Source organism: Grammomys surdaster, unplaced genomic scaffold, assembly GCF_004785775.1.
Source record: "Grammomys surdaster isolate TR1022 unplaced genomic scaffold, NIH_TR_1.0 213, whole genome shotgun sequence".
NCBI lineage: Eukaryota > Metazoa > Chordata > Mammalia > Rodentia > Muridae > Grammomys > Grammomys surdaster.
The window spans coordinates 608,798-624,145 of NW_021604658.1; the positions used below are offsets into that span (position 1 = coordinate 608,798).

The 15,348-nt window shown below is 47.3% G+C and overlaps 1 protein-coding gene across 1 annotated transcript in view; it reads left to right on the plus strand.

Annotated features, from left to right (window-relative positions):
• Positions 1-354: 354 nt before the first annotated feature.
• Positions 355-15,348, plus strand: part of Hnf1b (HNF1 homeobox B) — a 54,724-nt gene continuing 39,730 nt past the window's right edge. Inside the window, exons 1-4 of the mRNA XM_028772252.1 lie at positions 355-1,599; positions 6,138-6,337; positions 11,816-12,080; positions 13,669-13,904. Coding sequence (XP_028628085.1) covers positions 1,256-1,599; positions 6,138-6,337; positions 11,816-12,080; positions 13,669-13,904 — 1,045 coding nt within the window. The 5' untranslated portion in view covers positions 355-1,255. The remainder of the gene's footprint in view (positions 1,600-6,137; positions 6,338-11,815; positions 12,081-13,668; positions 13,905-15,348) is intronic.

Consider the following 15,348-nt stretch of genomic DNA (forward strand, 5'->3'; position numbering starts at 1 on the left):
CCGAAAGGCTCAGGGCTTCCTTCCGGGCCAGACCTGAGTGGGGAAAAAAAAATTTTTTTTGTTCTTCGATGGCTTTGGGGATGCCTGCTTTAGATGGCATGCAAGACTCCTGCCACCACCACAGTGAACTTGTGTTTATAGAGCGCGACTCTTAACTCCCAGCACAGGGGACATCCGAGAATTAAGAACCAAAAAAGTGGTCCTGGGTAACCCACAGCTGCAACAGTCGGTCCAGCCACAGGTTGAGCCACACGCAGCCCTAGTTTTAGGTGCAGAGCCCAGGCGCTGTTATGTTCCGGGTTTAGGCAGAGGGCAAGCCCCAGGTGTCCTGCTCCTGCTTGGCTCGGCAGGGCAGGTGGCTCCCTCTGGCCATAAATGAATCGGCGTCTCCTTTCAAGGGTCCCGCAGGCCTCTAGCACGCTAACAACGCGCGGTCCGGGTCAGGCAATCCGGCAAACCCAAATTACCAGGCCGAGCTGAGGAGGGCCTGGAGAACAGTAACCGAGGTAAAAAGAAATGGGGTCCCTCCAATTCGTTCTAACCGCGCCTAAAGCCACTCTTATTCCTGGCTCCCATTCCCAAAGGATCGGATTCGCCACCATCTGGGTACATCTCCAGGCTTGCTACCTGCAGATACCTTGGAGGCTCTCTGCTCTCCTCATTCTCCCCCACACCCCCTTCCCAAGGCACCCCAACTTTCTCCAGCTCTCTCACCTGAACCCCCGAAGCGCAGTTTCTTCTTTCTGGACTAAAGCCGAACCCGTCGCCAGTGGAAAGGCCTCCCACCCCCACCCAGCCTAGGCTGCAAACCACTTGCTTTACAAGTCCAAAGGTCACCTAAAGTTTGGCTGATAAACAGAATCGGTGAAGAAGATTTGGAGCCCCCCAGCGTGAGTACAATGGGCTCTGGCAAGTCCCAATCCCGGCCCAAGTCTCTGGCTCCGTTGGACTGTCCCTTAGGCTCTCCCACTTTCTCGGTTTTTCCCCCTCCCCACCACCATTTGCATCTTGCCGAAAGTCGAGCCCTTCCCACTCATTTGCATATCTTATATGGCCTAATGGTGGCGATCATGGCAAGTTAGAAGTTTTCTGACTCCTCTCGGAGGAGTCTCCGGGACCCCAGAGAATAACAGGTGTCTGAAAGCTAAAGGGTGGAGGGGTTCCAGGACTTGGGGTTCTCTTGTAAAACTCCCCTCCACCCTCCTCTCTCACATCCACCCATCCCCTCAACCCCTTCTTTTTCTGTCCTTGGAAAATGGTGTCCAAGCTCACGTCGCTCCAGCAAGAACTCCTGAGTGCCCTGCTGAGCTCCGGAGTCACCAAGGAAGTGCTGATCCAGGCCTTGGAGGAGTTACTGCCGTCCCCGAATTTCGGGGTGAAGCTGGAGACACTGCCCCTGTCCCCCGGGAGCGGGACGGATCTCGACACCAAGCCGGTTTTCCATACCCTCACCAATGGCCACGCCAAGGGCCGCTTGTCTGGGGACGAGGGCTCAGAGGACGGCGACGACTATGACACTCCTCCCATCCTCAAAGAGCTCCAGGCGCTCAACACCGAGGAGGCCGCGGAGCAGCGGGCCGAGGTGGACCGGATGCTCAGGTAGGCATGCGAGCGGGGTATGTCCCGGAGCCCGCGCAGTCTCTGGAGTTCCCGGCCCCGCGCCAGAGGCTTGCGGATCAGACTGCTCTCCAGCAAGCCCCTTTCCCACGGGAAAAATGCCCCGGGGAGCGCTCCGCTTCTCTGCTAACAATTGAACCTGGCCCTCCGCCGGGTGACCTGGAACCTCCAGGCTTCACCTGCTTCCACCTATGCGGGCACCCTGGACCTAGGCACCTTGTTGGTGGTACCCAGACACGAGAACCGAAGGTGCGGAGCCTTAGATCACATGACCATAGGGGCAGGTGGGTGCAGCGAAACAGCTGTGATCCCCCCAGGACCCACCAAATTCCCCAAACCCCAAGCCGCGCATTTCTCCCAGAGATCAGCAGTTCTTTGCAGAAGGCCTGGCAGAATCGCTGGTAGAGGCCTGGGAAGCAAGTTCTCTGGTTGTGTCCTTACAGCGCCGGTGTGAGCTCCGGGTTTGGAATTATAAAGTGGAAAGTTTGTAGTAGGGTCACCAGTGCCGGGGCGGGGGTGGGGGGGAAGAAACCACGAACGAAAGGGAGAGAGAATAGGTGGGGTACGTGCTCCTAAGACCACCATCCCCCTTTTGCAGAGGTGGGCGTGTATGCATCTCGCTAGCGACACTCCAGAGGTCCTGGGGGAACCCAGGCTGGCTGGCAGTCTCTTGGGTGACTGGGATCACTTGTGGGTCCTCTAGCCCGGGCCTTCGCTTTGACAGCTAGTTACTAATTATCCAAGGAGCCAAGCGGCTCCCTTAAACTACGCGTCGCTCCGGGGCCACTTGGCTTCAGAAAGGAGCCCCTCGCGTGGCCTCTGACTCTTAAGCCCTGCGGCTTCGAAGTTTCAGAGTTCCGGAGCGACTGCAGCAGCCGTCGGCGGCTCAGCTTCCTCTCCCGCAGCGTGCGCTTAGGGTGGGATATGACCTTGCATTTGAATTTGCGCTTTGGGGATCCGGCCGCTTGCCCTCTAGCCAAGGCAATCTGGAGGACTTAAAAAAAATTTTTTTAACCCCCTAAAATGTTTTTGCTCTGATTCAGAAGCTTGGGTTTCTTCCGTTGCTGTTTCTCCGTTTAGCAGTGATTTCTCTGTGCCTGAGTTTAGGGACCTGGATGGTGTCCGGTGTAGAGGGTACAGACTTTAGTACCGAGCCTCTCAGAAAGCCTGGGACGGCAGGCTGGCAGGAAAGCTGTCCTGGGGCCTGGCTCAGGGACTCGGCATCCCGTCGCCAGCCCCCTAGGGCCTAGGTCCTTCCTCCGGAGAGCCTCCTTCTAGCTGGTCTTAGGGAAGACTGGGAGGCCTAGGGCGCCTCTCCACCACGGTCCCCACGCCGGGCTGGACACAGCGGAGATGTAACATAAACTGCAGCACGTGGAGTTGGGGTGTTATTAATTTATTCCTATAAATCATCAACAGAAAGTACACAAAGAGCGTGATTAGGTTGAAAAGAGAGGCGGGTTATTCATTGGTGAAGTTGTAAACTCGGCTTAGAAAGGGAAGGAAATCAAAACGCAGGAGGGGGTGCTCGCAGGACACACGCACAGAGGTACAGGGCGCGCCCCCAGGTCCCCGCGCTGCTCCGGGAAGCCGACACCGGCAGAGCTCTGCGGGCGCAGAGTCTGTCTGAGTCGGGGGTCTTAGGACCTGGGCCTTCTTACCACCCCTAAACCATGGGGAGCAGAAGGAGAAGAGCCCAGACTCTAGCTGGGGTGAGGACCCAGGACACACCCTCAAGCTTTGTCCCATTCGCAAGCTGGTGCCGCCTTCCCTCCCCTGGGCCTGGAGCGTCCGACTTTATTAAAGTAATTTTTCAAGAAATTGCTAGCGGCTCTCAGGTCACACTGCACAGCCGACTGCAGGGTACCAGGCATTCTTTTGTTTTTCTCTCCCCGCTCCACCTCCTTGTTCCCCTGTAAGTCAGAAAGAAAAGAAAGGTGTGCGGGGGAGGAGGGTCACTCGGTGGCGCGCCTGGTTGCCTTCACCCCGGCTGGAAAAGCCTGGCCAGAGAGGAAGGTTGCAAATTGTGTTCCCCGGCTTCGGCCAGGAGGCTGGTGTGCCCCAGGGACTTAGGAGGCCCGTGGGACCCAGACCCCTAGTTCCCCCGCGAGCTTGGTCCCTAGGGACCAAGACCTCTAGTTCTCCCGCGAGCTGGGGCCCAGGGTTTCTCTGCTCCGGGATAGCAAAGTCATCTTTGAGGAAGGAGCCGGCCGGACATTGCGGCCACTGTGGGTTTGCGTTTGACACCTGCGCTAGCTCTACAAAGGCCGAGCTCTTCTCCCTACCACTAGTTTCTCCTACAGAGGAAACTATTTCCCAACAACTCCTTACCTGGGCCTCAGAGCTCTCCCCTAGGGAATATGCGGGACATTCTGCGATCTGAGAAGTGTTTTGTTTTGTTTTGTTTCGTTTTGTTTTTTAGTTTTTTTAAGGTGTAGCTACGCCATCTTACCCCCAATTCAAATCTTTTAATTCCAGACCTGAAGGTTTTGTCTCAACCATTTTTCTTTTGTTTTGTTTTTCTTTTTCTTAATCGTCTCGCTTTTAATTCCCTTTACAGGGAATCACTCACATTTAGAACACGCTATTATGCTAGGTCTTTTTAGGCACGTTAGAATAACCGGTGAAGAAGCTAAACAAAGGAAAAATGGCCAAACGATCTATTAAAGCGATACAGTCTTAACTTTTAAAACCCAAATACTGTTTTCTCTAACTTTTGAAGCTATTGTTCGTATCTGTTAGAAATGCTTTTCTACCCTAAAACTATCTGTGGAAATGTTAACCAACAATGAGCTTTTAGCCGATCGCTGGTATTTACGTGGTCATGTCTAAAATGTCTAAAATGTTGTTTTTCTCCTGCTCAGGATGAATTCTCCAGGTCTGACACTGGAACGCGTTTCCTCTGCTTTGGTTCTATTTCATTATGTTGTTTTATTTTCTGGGCCTTTATAAATGCTTGAGAAATTCGTTAATTTATGTATAATTAATGTGAACGTTTGCAATTCTCAAAAACATCTCATTCAAAGCCTGCCTTCTCACGAACCTGATAGCCAAGGCTTGCTGAAATAGTCACAATTCAAATGCCTATAAAATATCTCCCTTGATCGCTGGAGATTTTTAAAATGTTAAACAAACTAATTGATTTTTTAGGCACCATTGAAAAATAATTGTTTTACCACTGTATCTAATTTGGTCTCAGCTTTAACACCAATTTTTATTGTTTCATCTGAATCCAATTTTTTTCTTTGTTTTTTGATGTCTTGTTAAGCATATATATATATATGTATATATGTATATATATATATATAGTGTGTATATATATATTATATCAACATATAGTAAAAAATTGTTTCTGTAGCTGCATTAAATAAATAATATATGTACTTGTATTGTTCCTTTAATACTTTTGATCTGTGCTATACATTATGAGACTTAGTCTCTTAATTTCAATAACAGTTCTCATTCTAAGTCACCTATTTAACAAGCAAGAAAAAGTAACAGTGAAGTTAAAAACATTTTTTAAAAAATGCCTGGGAGATATCCTCGTGCTTTGTTTATAGTGCAAGCTGTGCTTGCATTTGTGAGAAATGAGAAGCATGTCTATTCTCAGTCCAAACCTGAAATCCAGGAGAACTGCAACCACCCAGGTGGCCTTTCTATATCAGAGAGATCAATCATACAGGCAAACAGAGTATTTGGGATCATTAATGTCTTACTCCCCAATACTGAAATTACTCTTCCTCGATGGGTTTTATTTTGGAGGCAGGGCTGTGGTTAATTATTTAAAAAAAAAAAAAAGCATACCTGCTTTGCAGTGTCCTGTTCAACTGGAGAGAACATATTTGAGAACACTTTTCTAAAACCCAAAAACAATGTAATATTTGACTACAAAAGGAATCACAACTGTACAAATGCTTATGAAATATTTCAGTTTGATTGCTGGAAGTTTCTTGACACATCAAACAAAAATAATTTTATTTAATATACAGGTAGTTTTTAGAAGACTCTTGCTTGTGTCCCAGGAGGTGTGCACACAGACCTACCCCTGTTTTAACAGACTAGACCTCCTTTTCAGAAAGAGAATAATATTGGAGAAGTTTCAATTAAAACTTTTAAAACTCATTTGGCTCCGTGTAGGATCGATCACCTTAGCCAACTCATGCTAAAGGTATCTCCACTCTCTGGTGAGACTCTTCTCTTTTAATCTCTTGAAATCCAAAGAGAGGAGAACAAAGCAAGAGTATTTTCTTCCAAGGCCTAGGGGATGGGGTCTGGGGAGTGGGGAGTAGGGGCTGGCTTAAAGATGAGCCTATCTCAAAAGGAAAAGCTGTGACTTGAAGGCGAGAGGTGGGAGGCACCTACTCCTCCGTATTTAGTTTGGTTTTAGCGGATACCTTTCTCGAGGCTGGAATTGCGACAGGTGGGGAAATATTGGAAAATGAGTTTGTTGCTCCTTGCGGGTGACTACTTTCCCTTGGGCATTTCGCAGCAGCATCCTAATGATGTGTTTCTCTGTCTAGCGAGGACCCGTGGAGGGCTGCCAAAATGATCAAGGGATACATGCAACAGCACAACATCCCCCAGAGGGAGGTAGTTGATGTCACAGGCCTGAACCAATCCCACCTCTCTCAACACCTCAACAAGGGCACCCCTATGAAGACCCAGAAGCGAGCTGCCCTGTACACCTGGTACGTCAGAAAGCAACGGGAGATCCTCCGACGTAAGTATTTTAACTTTTAACTTTGCCTCTTCTTCAGCCTACAGGGACTTTTGCCCTCATGGGCTGCCTTAGGTTCCCCTCCATCAAGAAGGCCTGTTAAAGTGGTCAGCAATTCTAAGAAGTTGGCAGGTAGATACAGTTGCTACACAGTGGGTTATCTTGTATCATTTCTCTCACACACAGCCTCTCGCTACACAGCTAGTCACACCGAAAAGACCCTCAGGGTGTGCAGTGCACTCGGAATCTTTCTAGTCCTTCTTTCCAACACCCGCTTCGTTGTCTCTGGTCGACATATGAAGACAGTCTGAGTTTCTAAAGAAGAGATTACATGGTGGTCAACAATATAGATCGTCACTACTGTTATTTTCTTCCCCTCTGGAAAAAGTATAAATAGCTAGGGTGCCTATATAGGTCGTCAGTACCTGACCCTGTTCCTTAGAAGTGTGGGGGAGGGGGTACCAGGGGTGGTGGACTGAGTCCAGAAGCAATTTAAAGCAATTGCTCACATTTGCCAAGATTGGGTTCCGCTGAGAGTGACTCCACCCAGTGAAGACCTCCTTTCTGTCTGAGTCAGGACACAGATACTTGGGACTCTGACCAATTGGTTTTTGTTGTTTTGTTTTGTATGTACTTAATTTCAACAAATGTTTTTAGTTCAGAAGAAATTATTAAAGAAAAACAGCAAGGAGTTCTGAGCTATTTTGCAACAAGTTGCCTACACAAGCCACACAATCTGTCACCCCTATACTTTGTGCGTTGTACACACATCCTTCCACACACTTTTCATACAACTTTGAAATTTACCAGATTACCTTTGAAATGCTACTACCATGTAATACTCAGAATCCTTTAGAATGCCCTCGGTTATGCCATCAATGATGTTTATGGGGGATTGCCTGATGGGAAGTGACTGGTGCTGGCTTGCTGATTCAGTTCTCATCACTTCAGAGTTTTTGATTGTTTGGCTTTTTTCTTTTTGGTGGTTTTAGTTTTTTCTTCCTTTAGGTTTTTTGTTTGTTTGTTTGTTTGTTTTGTGTTTTGTTTTTGAGAGAGGATCTCCATGTGTAACCCTGGCTGTCCTGGAACTTACTCTGTAGACCAGGCTAGCTTTGAACTCAGAGATCTGCCTGCCTCTGCCTCCCAAGTGCTGAGATTAAACGGGTGCACCTCTATACCCAGTTTATACCCAGTTTATTTCAGTTCTTAACTCAAGGTCTTCTTTCTGTCCCAAGATTCCTTCCACCCAAGAATTCTGAGAAGCTTGGGTCTTCACACTGAGGGTAATTTGAACCTTGAGCTGTTTTTGTTTGGGGAAATCAGACCTTGCTATTACACTTGAACTCTTTGAACCCGGCCCATTCTCTAGAACTATCTTAGCCACCACCATCCTGCCAATCCTCCCCCCCTTTCTCTCTCTCTCTCTTTCTTTCTCTGTTCTGTGAGCCTCTGTGTCTTTGCTAACATGTTCATAACATGTTCATTTCTACATTTCTATCATTTTCTGGGTAGGAATCTTCCCCTCTTTCTGGACAGTCACTTTTAAAATTGCGCTTGGATTTTTTTTTTCCTACACACTGCTCCAAGATGGCGGTGTGTGTGTGTGTGTGTGTGTGTGTGTGTGTGTGTTTATTGTATCTGTGGAAAGGAAGACCATCAGTTGAAGGAAAGGTTTGGGGCACTTGTCTCTCTGGCTGAGGTTAACCCTTGAATTGGAACTTTGTATGGACAGAGTAGAAGACATAGTAAAGCTGTTTATTGTGTAGAGGAGTCAATCCTTTAAAGTCTGGGTTGGCTCCCCTCCGTGGTGGTCATACTCAAGGGCTCGACCTCCTGACATGAAGCAGCTCTGCAGTTTCTGCATAGCCCCAAAACATTCTCAGGAGCCACAGTCTGCAAAGGCCAGATAGCTCCAAGTCTATCTCAACAGTCAGATTGGTATTCATTCAGCAATCCCAGGACAGACAGGGAAACACAGAAGACACTGGGCCATCTAACAAGATGCAAGTCCCAGAAAGAGCCTCAGGATTCTCAAGAAGAAATAATTGATCAAGTGGATGGCAGGCTGCAAGGGACATTTTTGTTCAGTGTTATTATTGGTTGTTACTGGTTTATAGTTACAGGAGACAGAACTTAAGAATATTTTCCTCCTCCTGTAATTATCATATATACACCAGCCGTATCCCAAGCACTATGCTAGTCTGCGGAGTTCGCAGAGTGACACTCTCCTGATGGAATTGAGAAACCAGAGTAATTCATGAGAGCAGCTTTCCAGGCCCTCTAAAAGGCATGCACTGGGCAGCAGGGCAGCTGCTACAGTACCTAGAGAAATCCTGGAGGACTTACTGGAGGAGCGAGCATTTGTATCAAGCCTTAAAGGATAAAGAAAAGACACACTAGCATAGGACAAAAATTGGGGAGATAAATAAAAGAAAGACCAAATGAACGAGTTTAGTGGAAATAGAAAGAGGAGATAAAAAATAAAATTATACATAAAAGTTCATAAAAAAAAAACAAACTAATAAATGGTACTTACTATTCAAGGGCTTGTCTATGCACATAGAACTTTTCTTTCTAGCTCCTAAGCCCTGGGTAAGACTGCTGAAGCAAACGTTCCAATGTCATTTTTATGGGCATCAAATGTTTTCTGTTCCATTTAATTTGAAAGCAAGTGGAGGAAAATTGGGGGTAACTGGAGGACCTGTGGGAGTCTAGTTCTTCAAACACTGGGTGTGGTTAGGCCAGGTTCTTTAGGGCTGTTGGCTCTGACTGGGCTACAGATGCTTTGGGTTCCGACCTGACCTCGTGTAGGCTGCTGTCTCCCAAAAGAGCAGTCCCTGTACTGAGGGATGCATGCAGCAAAAGCCTCCACCACCAAAGTCAGATTCGGGGAGCTTGGGGTTGGAGTGATTCATAAGCTAGTGGTTAGGGATGGTGGGACAGTCGAGGCTCGTCTGACTCTAGATAGGTCACTTTACCATGGCGAACTTCGGGGGTTTTGGGGTTGTTTTGTTTTGTTTTGTTTCTGCTACTGGTAATAATGTCGGGCTGTGAGAATTGGGTGAAGTGTTAGGTGTAGAGGGTGTTGCGCTGTAGAGATGGACTGTTTAGTGACACCTATTCACGCCAAATGAAAAATCTCAAAAGGATCCCTGACACTTGGGGTTATCCTCACTGGCTTTGGCTATTATTCAAAGGGGATTCTATAGATGTCTTGCAGGGCCCACAGGGGGAAAGAGGAGGAGAAGGAGGAGGAAGAAGAGGAAACATTAAATAGTTCCCTCCCCACTGAACAGGGGACTTCTACCTCCACCATCACCCTCAAGTAACAGCACTTAAAGAGCTGGTGTAAAGACCAAGTAATATAAAGGGTGAAGAAAACACCTAGAAAAAATATCTGACTGTGGGAGGAGTTATCTGACTATAGGAGGAGTTATCTCACTGAAGGAGGGGTTATCTCACTGTGGGAGGAGTTATCTGAGTGTGGGAGGAGTTATCTGACTGTGGGAGGAGTTATTTGACTGTAGGAGGAGTTATCATTTTTGCCCACATTGTCCCAGGGAAGCTGGTGACAGTCTGCTTTTACATTTAGCAGAGGCTATTTCTGGTTTCTAAACCTACCATGGGCTACCATGCACACAGAACCCTAGGTGATCTGAGGACCATCCCAAATCAAAGGCTCCAGTGACAGCGGCCGTTTATCCACCTGGGAGACTGCTTCTGTTTTGGCCATTGGCCACTGGTTAAACAAAGCCAGCCGTGCCCACAGCTGGGATCTTAAGTTCAGACTGAGAGGAAGGTACCACTTTCTTGTAATGGGTCAAAATGAAAAGAGAGCCCAAGACAGGTCATAAAATCCCAAGCACACATACAGACTGGAGCCACTAGGAAAGGTTTGTGGATGAGGTCCAAATGTTAAGTAGTGAGAATCTGTGATCCAGTTGTCCCAGATAAGATTTAAAAATTATATTAGGTCCAGAGGCATTACTGTAGTGCTCTGGAGGTTGTGGCCAGACACTGAGAACAACAAGACTGAGATAGAAGAGCACCAAAATGCAGAGCATGGGTAGCAGGGACTAGGAAATGAATGTATGTATCCTGCGCTCCCATGAACCCTGCTCTGTGCAGACATGGGAAGCGAACAGCATAACCCCCTTCTTAATAAAGTGGATATCAAACCTCAGTCCAAGCATATGAGCCAACATGTGGCCACTGGACCAGGCTTCTGCCTTTCATTCTTTGGATGAAAGTAAACTGAAAATAGGTCTGCCTGGGCCTGAAAGTCAGTCAGGTGTCTCCTTCTAACTTCTCCAGCTCCTTCATTGTCATGCCTGGAAAGGTCTTCTGTTTTGGACTCTGTACTTGACATCTTTCAAATTATGTGGGCAGATCATGAGCTGACTCCCTCATAAAAGGTCCCCTGGGATACACCACATACACACACATGCACATACATGACACACATATCACATATATACCACATATGCCACACACCACACATATTACATACATGCATGCACACACATGACACGTGTCTCATATATACCACACATACTCATACACATACACATGACACACATATCACATATGTATCATACACAGAGACACCACCTCACACAACACACACAGATGCACACACATGACACACATATCACACACATTATTGCCTTTACAGTCATACTGGAAGTCTAAGAAGCATTTTCTCTTTCAGATACAAAGCTCTAGATGTATTTATTTCAAAGCACAATTTTAAAGGTTAGGGGTTTCATGGTTTTCAAAGAACCTAGCATTAGAATGCAGGGGCCCAGAGTAGATGAAGAGTGAAGGGCAGGGAGGGCCACACATGCCTCTAAATATGGTAGGTAAGTGTAAGATGCACCTTTGAACAATTTCCTCCTGGCCTGAGGCTTGACTGTGCTCATCCCCCTCACCCATCATCAAAATGCAAGCATTCAGAACTAGGGGATGGTGACTTGTGCCTCTAATCCCAGTATTCAGGAGACAGAGACAGTCAGATCTTTGAGTTCTAGGCCAGTCAGGTCTACAGAGTGAGTTCCAGGACAGCCAGGGACACACATGAAACATTGTCTCAAAAATAAATAAATAAGTAAATAAATAACAAGCATTAGGAATTCAGAGTGTTGCTTCAATGTCAGAAAGTCACCAAGACAAAGAAAAATAATTAATTTTCTCAAAACATTGACTTGTCGACCTCTGTCCAAGAAAGGAATGAGTGACTTTGCTGGGAGACACAAGACGAGCAGGGAGGGGCCTGTTGTAAGGTGTTTCCCTCTGTATCCCCACATAAAACGGGAGCGCACTGTAAAGCTTAAAGGAAAAGAATTAAGGTGTCTTTGTTCATTGATCCACCTGTCTGTCTGTCTGTCTGTCTGTCAGCTGTCTGTCTGCCTGTCTGTCTGTCTGTCTGTCTATAGAGTGAAGGCTACAGGCTCTATCAAGTCTACTCCTTTCTCTTTTCAGAGTTCAACCAGACAGTCCAGAGCTCTGGAAACATGACAGACAAAAGCAGTCAGGATCAGCTGCTGTTTCTCTTTCCAGAGTTCAGTCAACAGAACCAGGGGCCTGGGCAGTCAGAGGACGCCTGCTCTGAGCCCACCAACAAGAAGATGCGCCGCAACCGGTTCAAATGGGGGCCCGCATCCCAGCAAATTTTGTACCAGGCCTACGACCGGCAAAAGAATCCCAGCAAGGAAGAGAGGGAGGCCTTAGTGGAGGAGTGTAACAGGTAATGCCAGGAGATCCTGGAACATGAGGGCAAAGGTTTAGCCCCTTGGTCCTGTGATGTTGAGATATTGATGATCCAGCTATAAGTGTGGCTAAATCAGGGCCTCCTAAAGTGTATTCTACAGAACCCCAATTTAATTTACTAGTAAATAGGTTTGAGACACATCACAGGTATACTTCAGGGAGTCATAGCATATTTTAGTATTGCAAAAGCTCTGAGGAAGACTGGCAAAATGATTCAGAGGGCTAAGGCACTTACTACCAAGCCCAACTGCCTGGGTTTAATCCCCAGGATCTACATGATGGAGAGAACCAAATCTTGCAAGTTGTCTTCTAAGCTCACACACACACACACACACACACACACACACACACACAAAATGAATGTTCAAAAGAAGAAAAAGAACTGAGAACCCTGCATTTAAGAAGCCTGGTTGTCAATTATGGAATCTCATCTCTGTGAAATGCTAAATCATTATTCCTGTGCGGGTTTATTTTTAGGAGAGATACTCTAGAAGTTCTGACATAAAATACGATGTTGGAGAGATGTTTCCATTCTACATAGGCAACACCAAACTGTTCCCTAACTCTGGCCTCCACTGGCCTGGCACAGGTTTTATAAGAATGTTTGGCACACTGGCACACACCTGTGATCCCAGCACTCAGGAGGCAGAGGGAGGGGAAAGATCAAGAATTTGAGGCTGTCTCAAGCAAACAACCAAGGAAATTTGGCAGGCAAGTAAGACTTGGTTGGATCTGTTTGGTCTGCTCTGTGCACACTGACTCAACAGACTCTTTTTTGTATCTTAACTGTGTATATATTATTTTTAAAGCAAACACTGGAAGTCCTTGGAGAATCCTTTGGCTTTGTTCTTTCTCCATTTTCTTTCATTCTTATACCGACTTTCTAAAACATTTACTCCTTGCTCTGGCGGAAGCCTGTAGAGTCCTTGCTAAGTTTCCAAGCTGGGCAGCTTTGGTAGTGAAAAGCTAAGGCCAGGAAGGCTAGGTGGGGAAGCAGGCCAGGTTTGGCACAAGGTCTTCAGGCTAAGGAAAGCCTTCAATAGCAAGTGGGGTGTCCAAGAACAGAGCTCATGGTGGGCTGGGGATTTCACTGGTGCTTATACACAAAGACACCCCTCCCCTTCTTAATGCCCTGCTTCTCTCTGCTAGTTCTTTGCCCCAGAGCAAGAATATGGAATCTGGATTCCCTGCACCCTTTTAGGGTGTCAACCCCCCAAAGTCCAGATATCTCTCACAGTGCCTGGAAGAGACTTAGAGCCAGCAAAGGACTCTGTCTTTCGTGAAGCAGTAAAGGAGGTGCCAGGATGGCCAATCTTGAAATTGCCCGTCCTTGGCTTGCCCTCATTTAATAGGAGCCACAGAGGGGCCTATGCTCTGCCTTGCTCAGGGCCCCACCAAAGCTTCCACTGAGCCTTCTCAAACACTGTGAGGATGGCCTCTCTCTTGACAGCCCTCTCCCTCACCCCCACTGACCTTCACCTTCTGCTACGATTTTGTGTTTGAGACCTAGCACACACAATCCCCAGGCACCCTCATTCACCGTCTCTCCCCTCTGTCTTTTGTAGGGCAGAATGTTTGCAACGAGGGGTCTCCCCCTCCAAAGCCCACGGCCTAGGCTCCAACTTGGTCACGGAGGTCCGTGTCTACAACTGGTTTGCAAACCGCCGGAAGGAAGAGGCATTCAGGCAGAAGCTGGCCATGGATGCCTATAGCTCCAACCAGACACACAACCTGAACCCCCTGCTCACCCATGGCTCCCCTCACCACCAGCCAAGTTCTTCTCCACCCAACAAGCTGTCAGGTAAGCAGAGGCCAGGCTCTCACTGCCTCGGAACTGACTGACAGCCGTGTTTGCCGGTCTCACTGTTCACAGTGCTTCAGAGGAGCACGCTTTGGGATGGCAACAAACATGCTTTCTTCCCATTGCCAGAACAGGCTCATGAAAGAGTATGTGCCTCTGGTCAGGTTTCCTTCCATTCCTTGCTCAGCTGCTTGGCCCTCAAAGGAGCCCTTTGCCCTTTTCTTCTCTATCGTCATTCTATGTGACTGCTGATTCAGCCACACTGATTATCTCCAGAGAAAGCTGCCTTTTGGGGATGCCAGGTCCAAGCTGCAGGCAGGGAGATCACAGTGATGTATCACCGGTCACTATGACCCCTCTGCGTGTTGGACCATATCCTATCCTCCACTCTCCAGTTTCAGCAGGAGTCAAATGGTTGTTAGGGAAAAGCCACTTGGGTGGCAGCCTTGTCTGTGCTGAGCCAGGGTTTAGATGGAATCCGTCACTTGAGATCGTCTGTGATGAGCTGGCTAAGGAGTTTGTAGCATGTTGGCCTGGATCAGAATGCCTCAGCTATGGGGTTTGAATATATCAAAAGATAGATGCTTATATCCTCACATGCAAAAGGACCCCTATGTGCTAAGTACTGTGACAGCCATGTCTTCTCCTAGGTCTTAATTCTCCTAAGAAAGCTGACTTAACTAGAAATGAGGTTTTTGGTACCCATGGTTGTTTGGTACCCATGTATCCCAAACACAACACAGCTTTCCGATCTGGGAGAAAGCTTGAGAAAGGAAAGCCAGCCATTGCTGTAATCTACAGTCCTCCAAGGTGCCTTCCTCCCCTCCCCTGCAAGTTACCGTTTTGGTGGGAAAGGCCCAAGAGCTGCAAGATGATTAAGTATGTTTTAATACTTTGTCAAAGTATTAAAACAGAGACAATTAGTTCAATAAGTTGTTGGCCTTATGAAAAAAATTCCCAAAAGATTTACCTTTACTTGAAGGATTTATTTATTTTTCTGGAGTTTTCAATGAATGTAAGTATTCATATGTTGGGCTATCCAAGTCATTGGGACAGGGTCTGAGCCAGTAGATGGGCAGTATGCAGACATTTGTTCCATGCCTGCCTCTTGTAGGAGGTATGATCTTTGAGACCTGAAATGGACCAGCACGAAGCTTAGGACCAGGCTGGGGTTTCTCTGAGTCCTGCTCTGAGAGTAAGGAAGGGCTCAGACACCCCAGAAGAAAGTTGACTTATTTATAAAAAGCAAAGAAACTGTGGGTAGTGAGGAGAGAAAGTGTTGGCCTGACTGAAGAGTCACTAAACCCCCTTACAGCGATACAAAGCAAGGTTCAGCAGGTAGGTGGTGGATAGCCTATGGCTGGTATTGAGCAGGGCTAGAGAATTTGCCCACCACGGTGATCCATGGAGCTAAATCTGGAAGCTGTGGGGGCGTGGTTGGGGC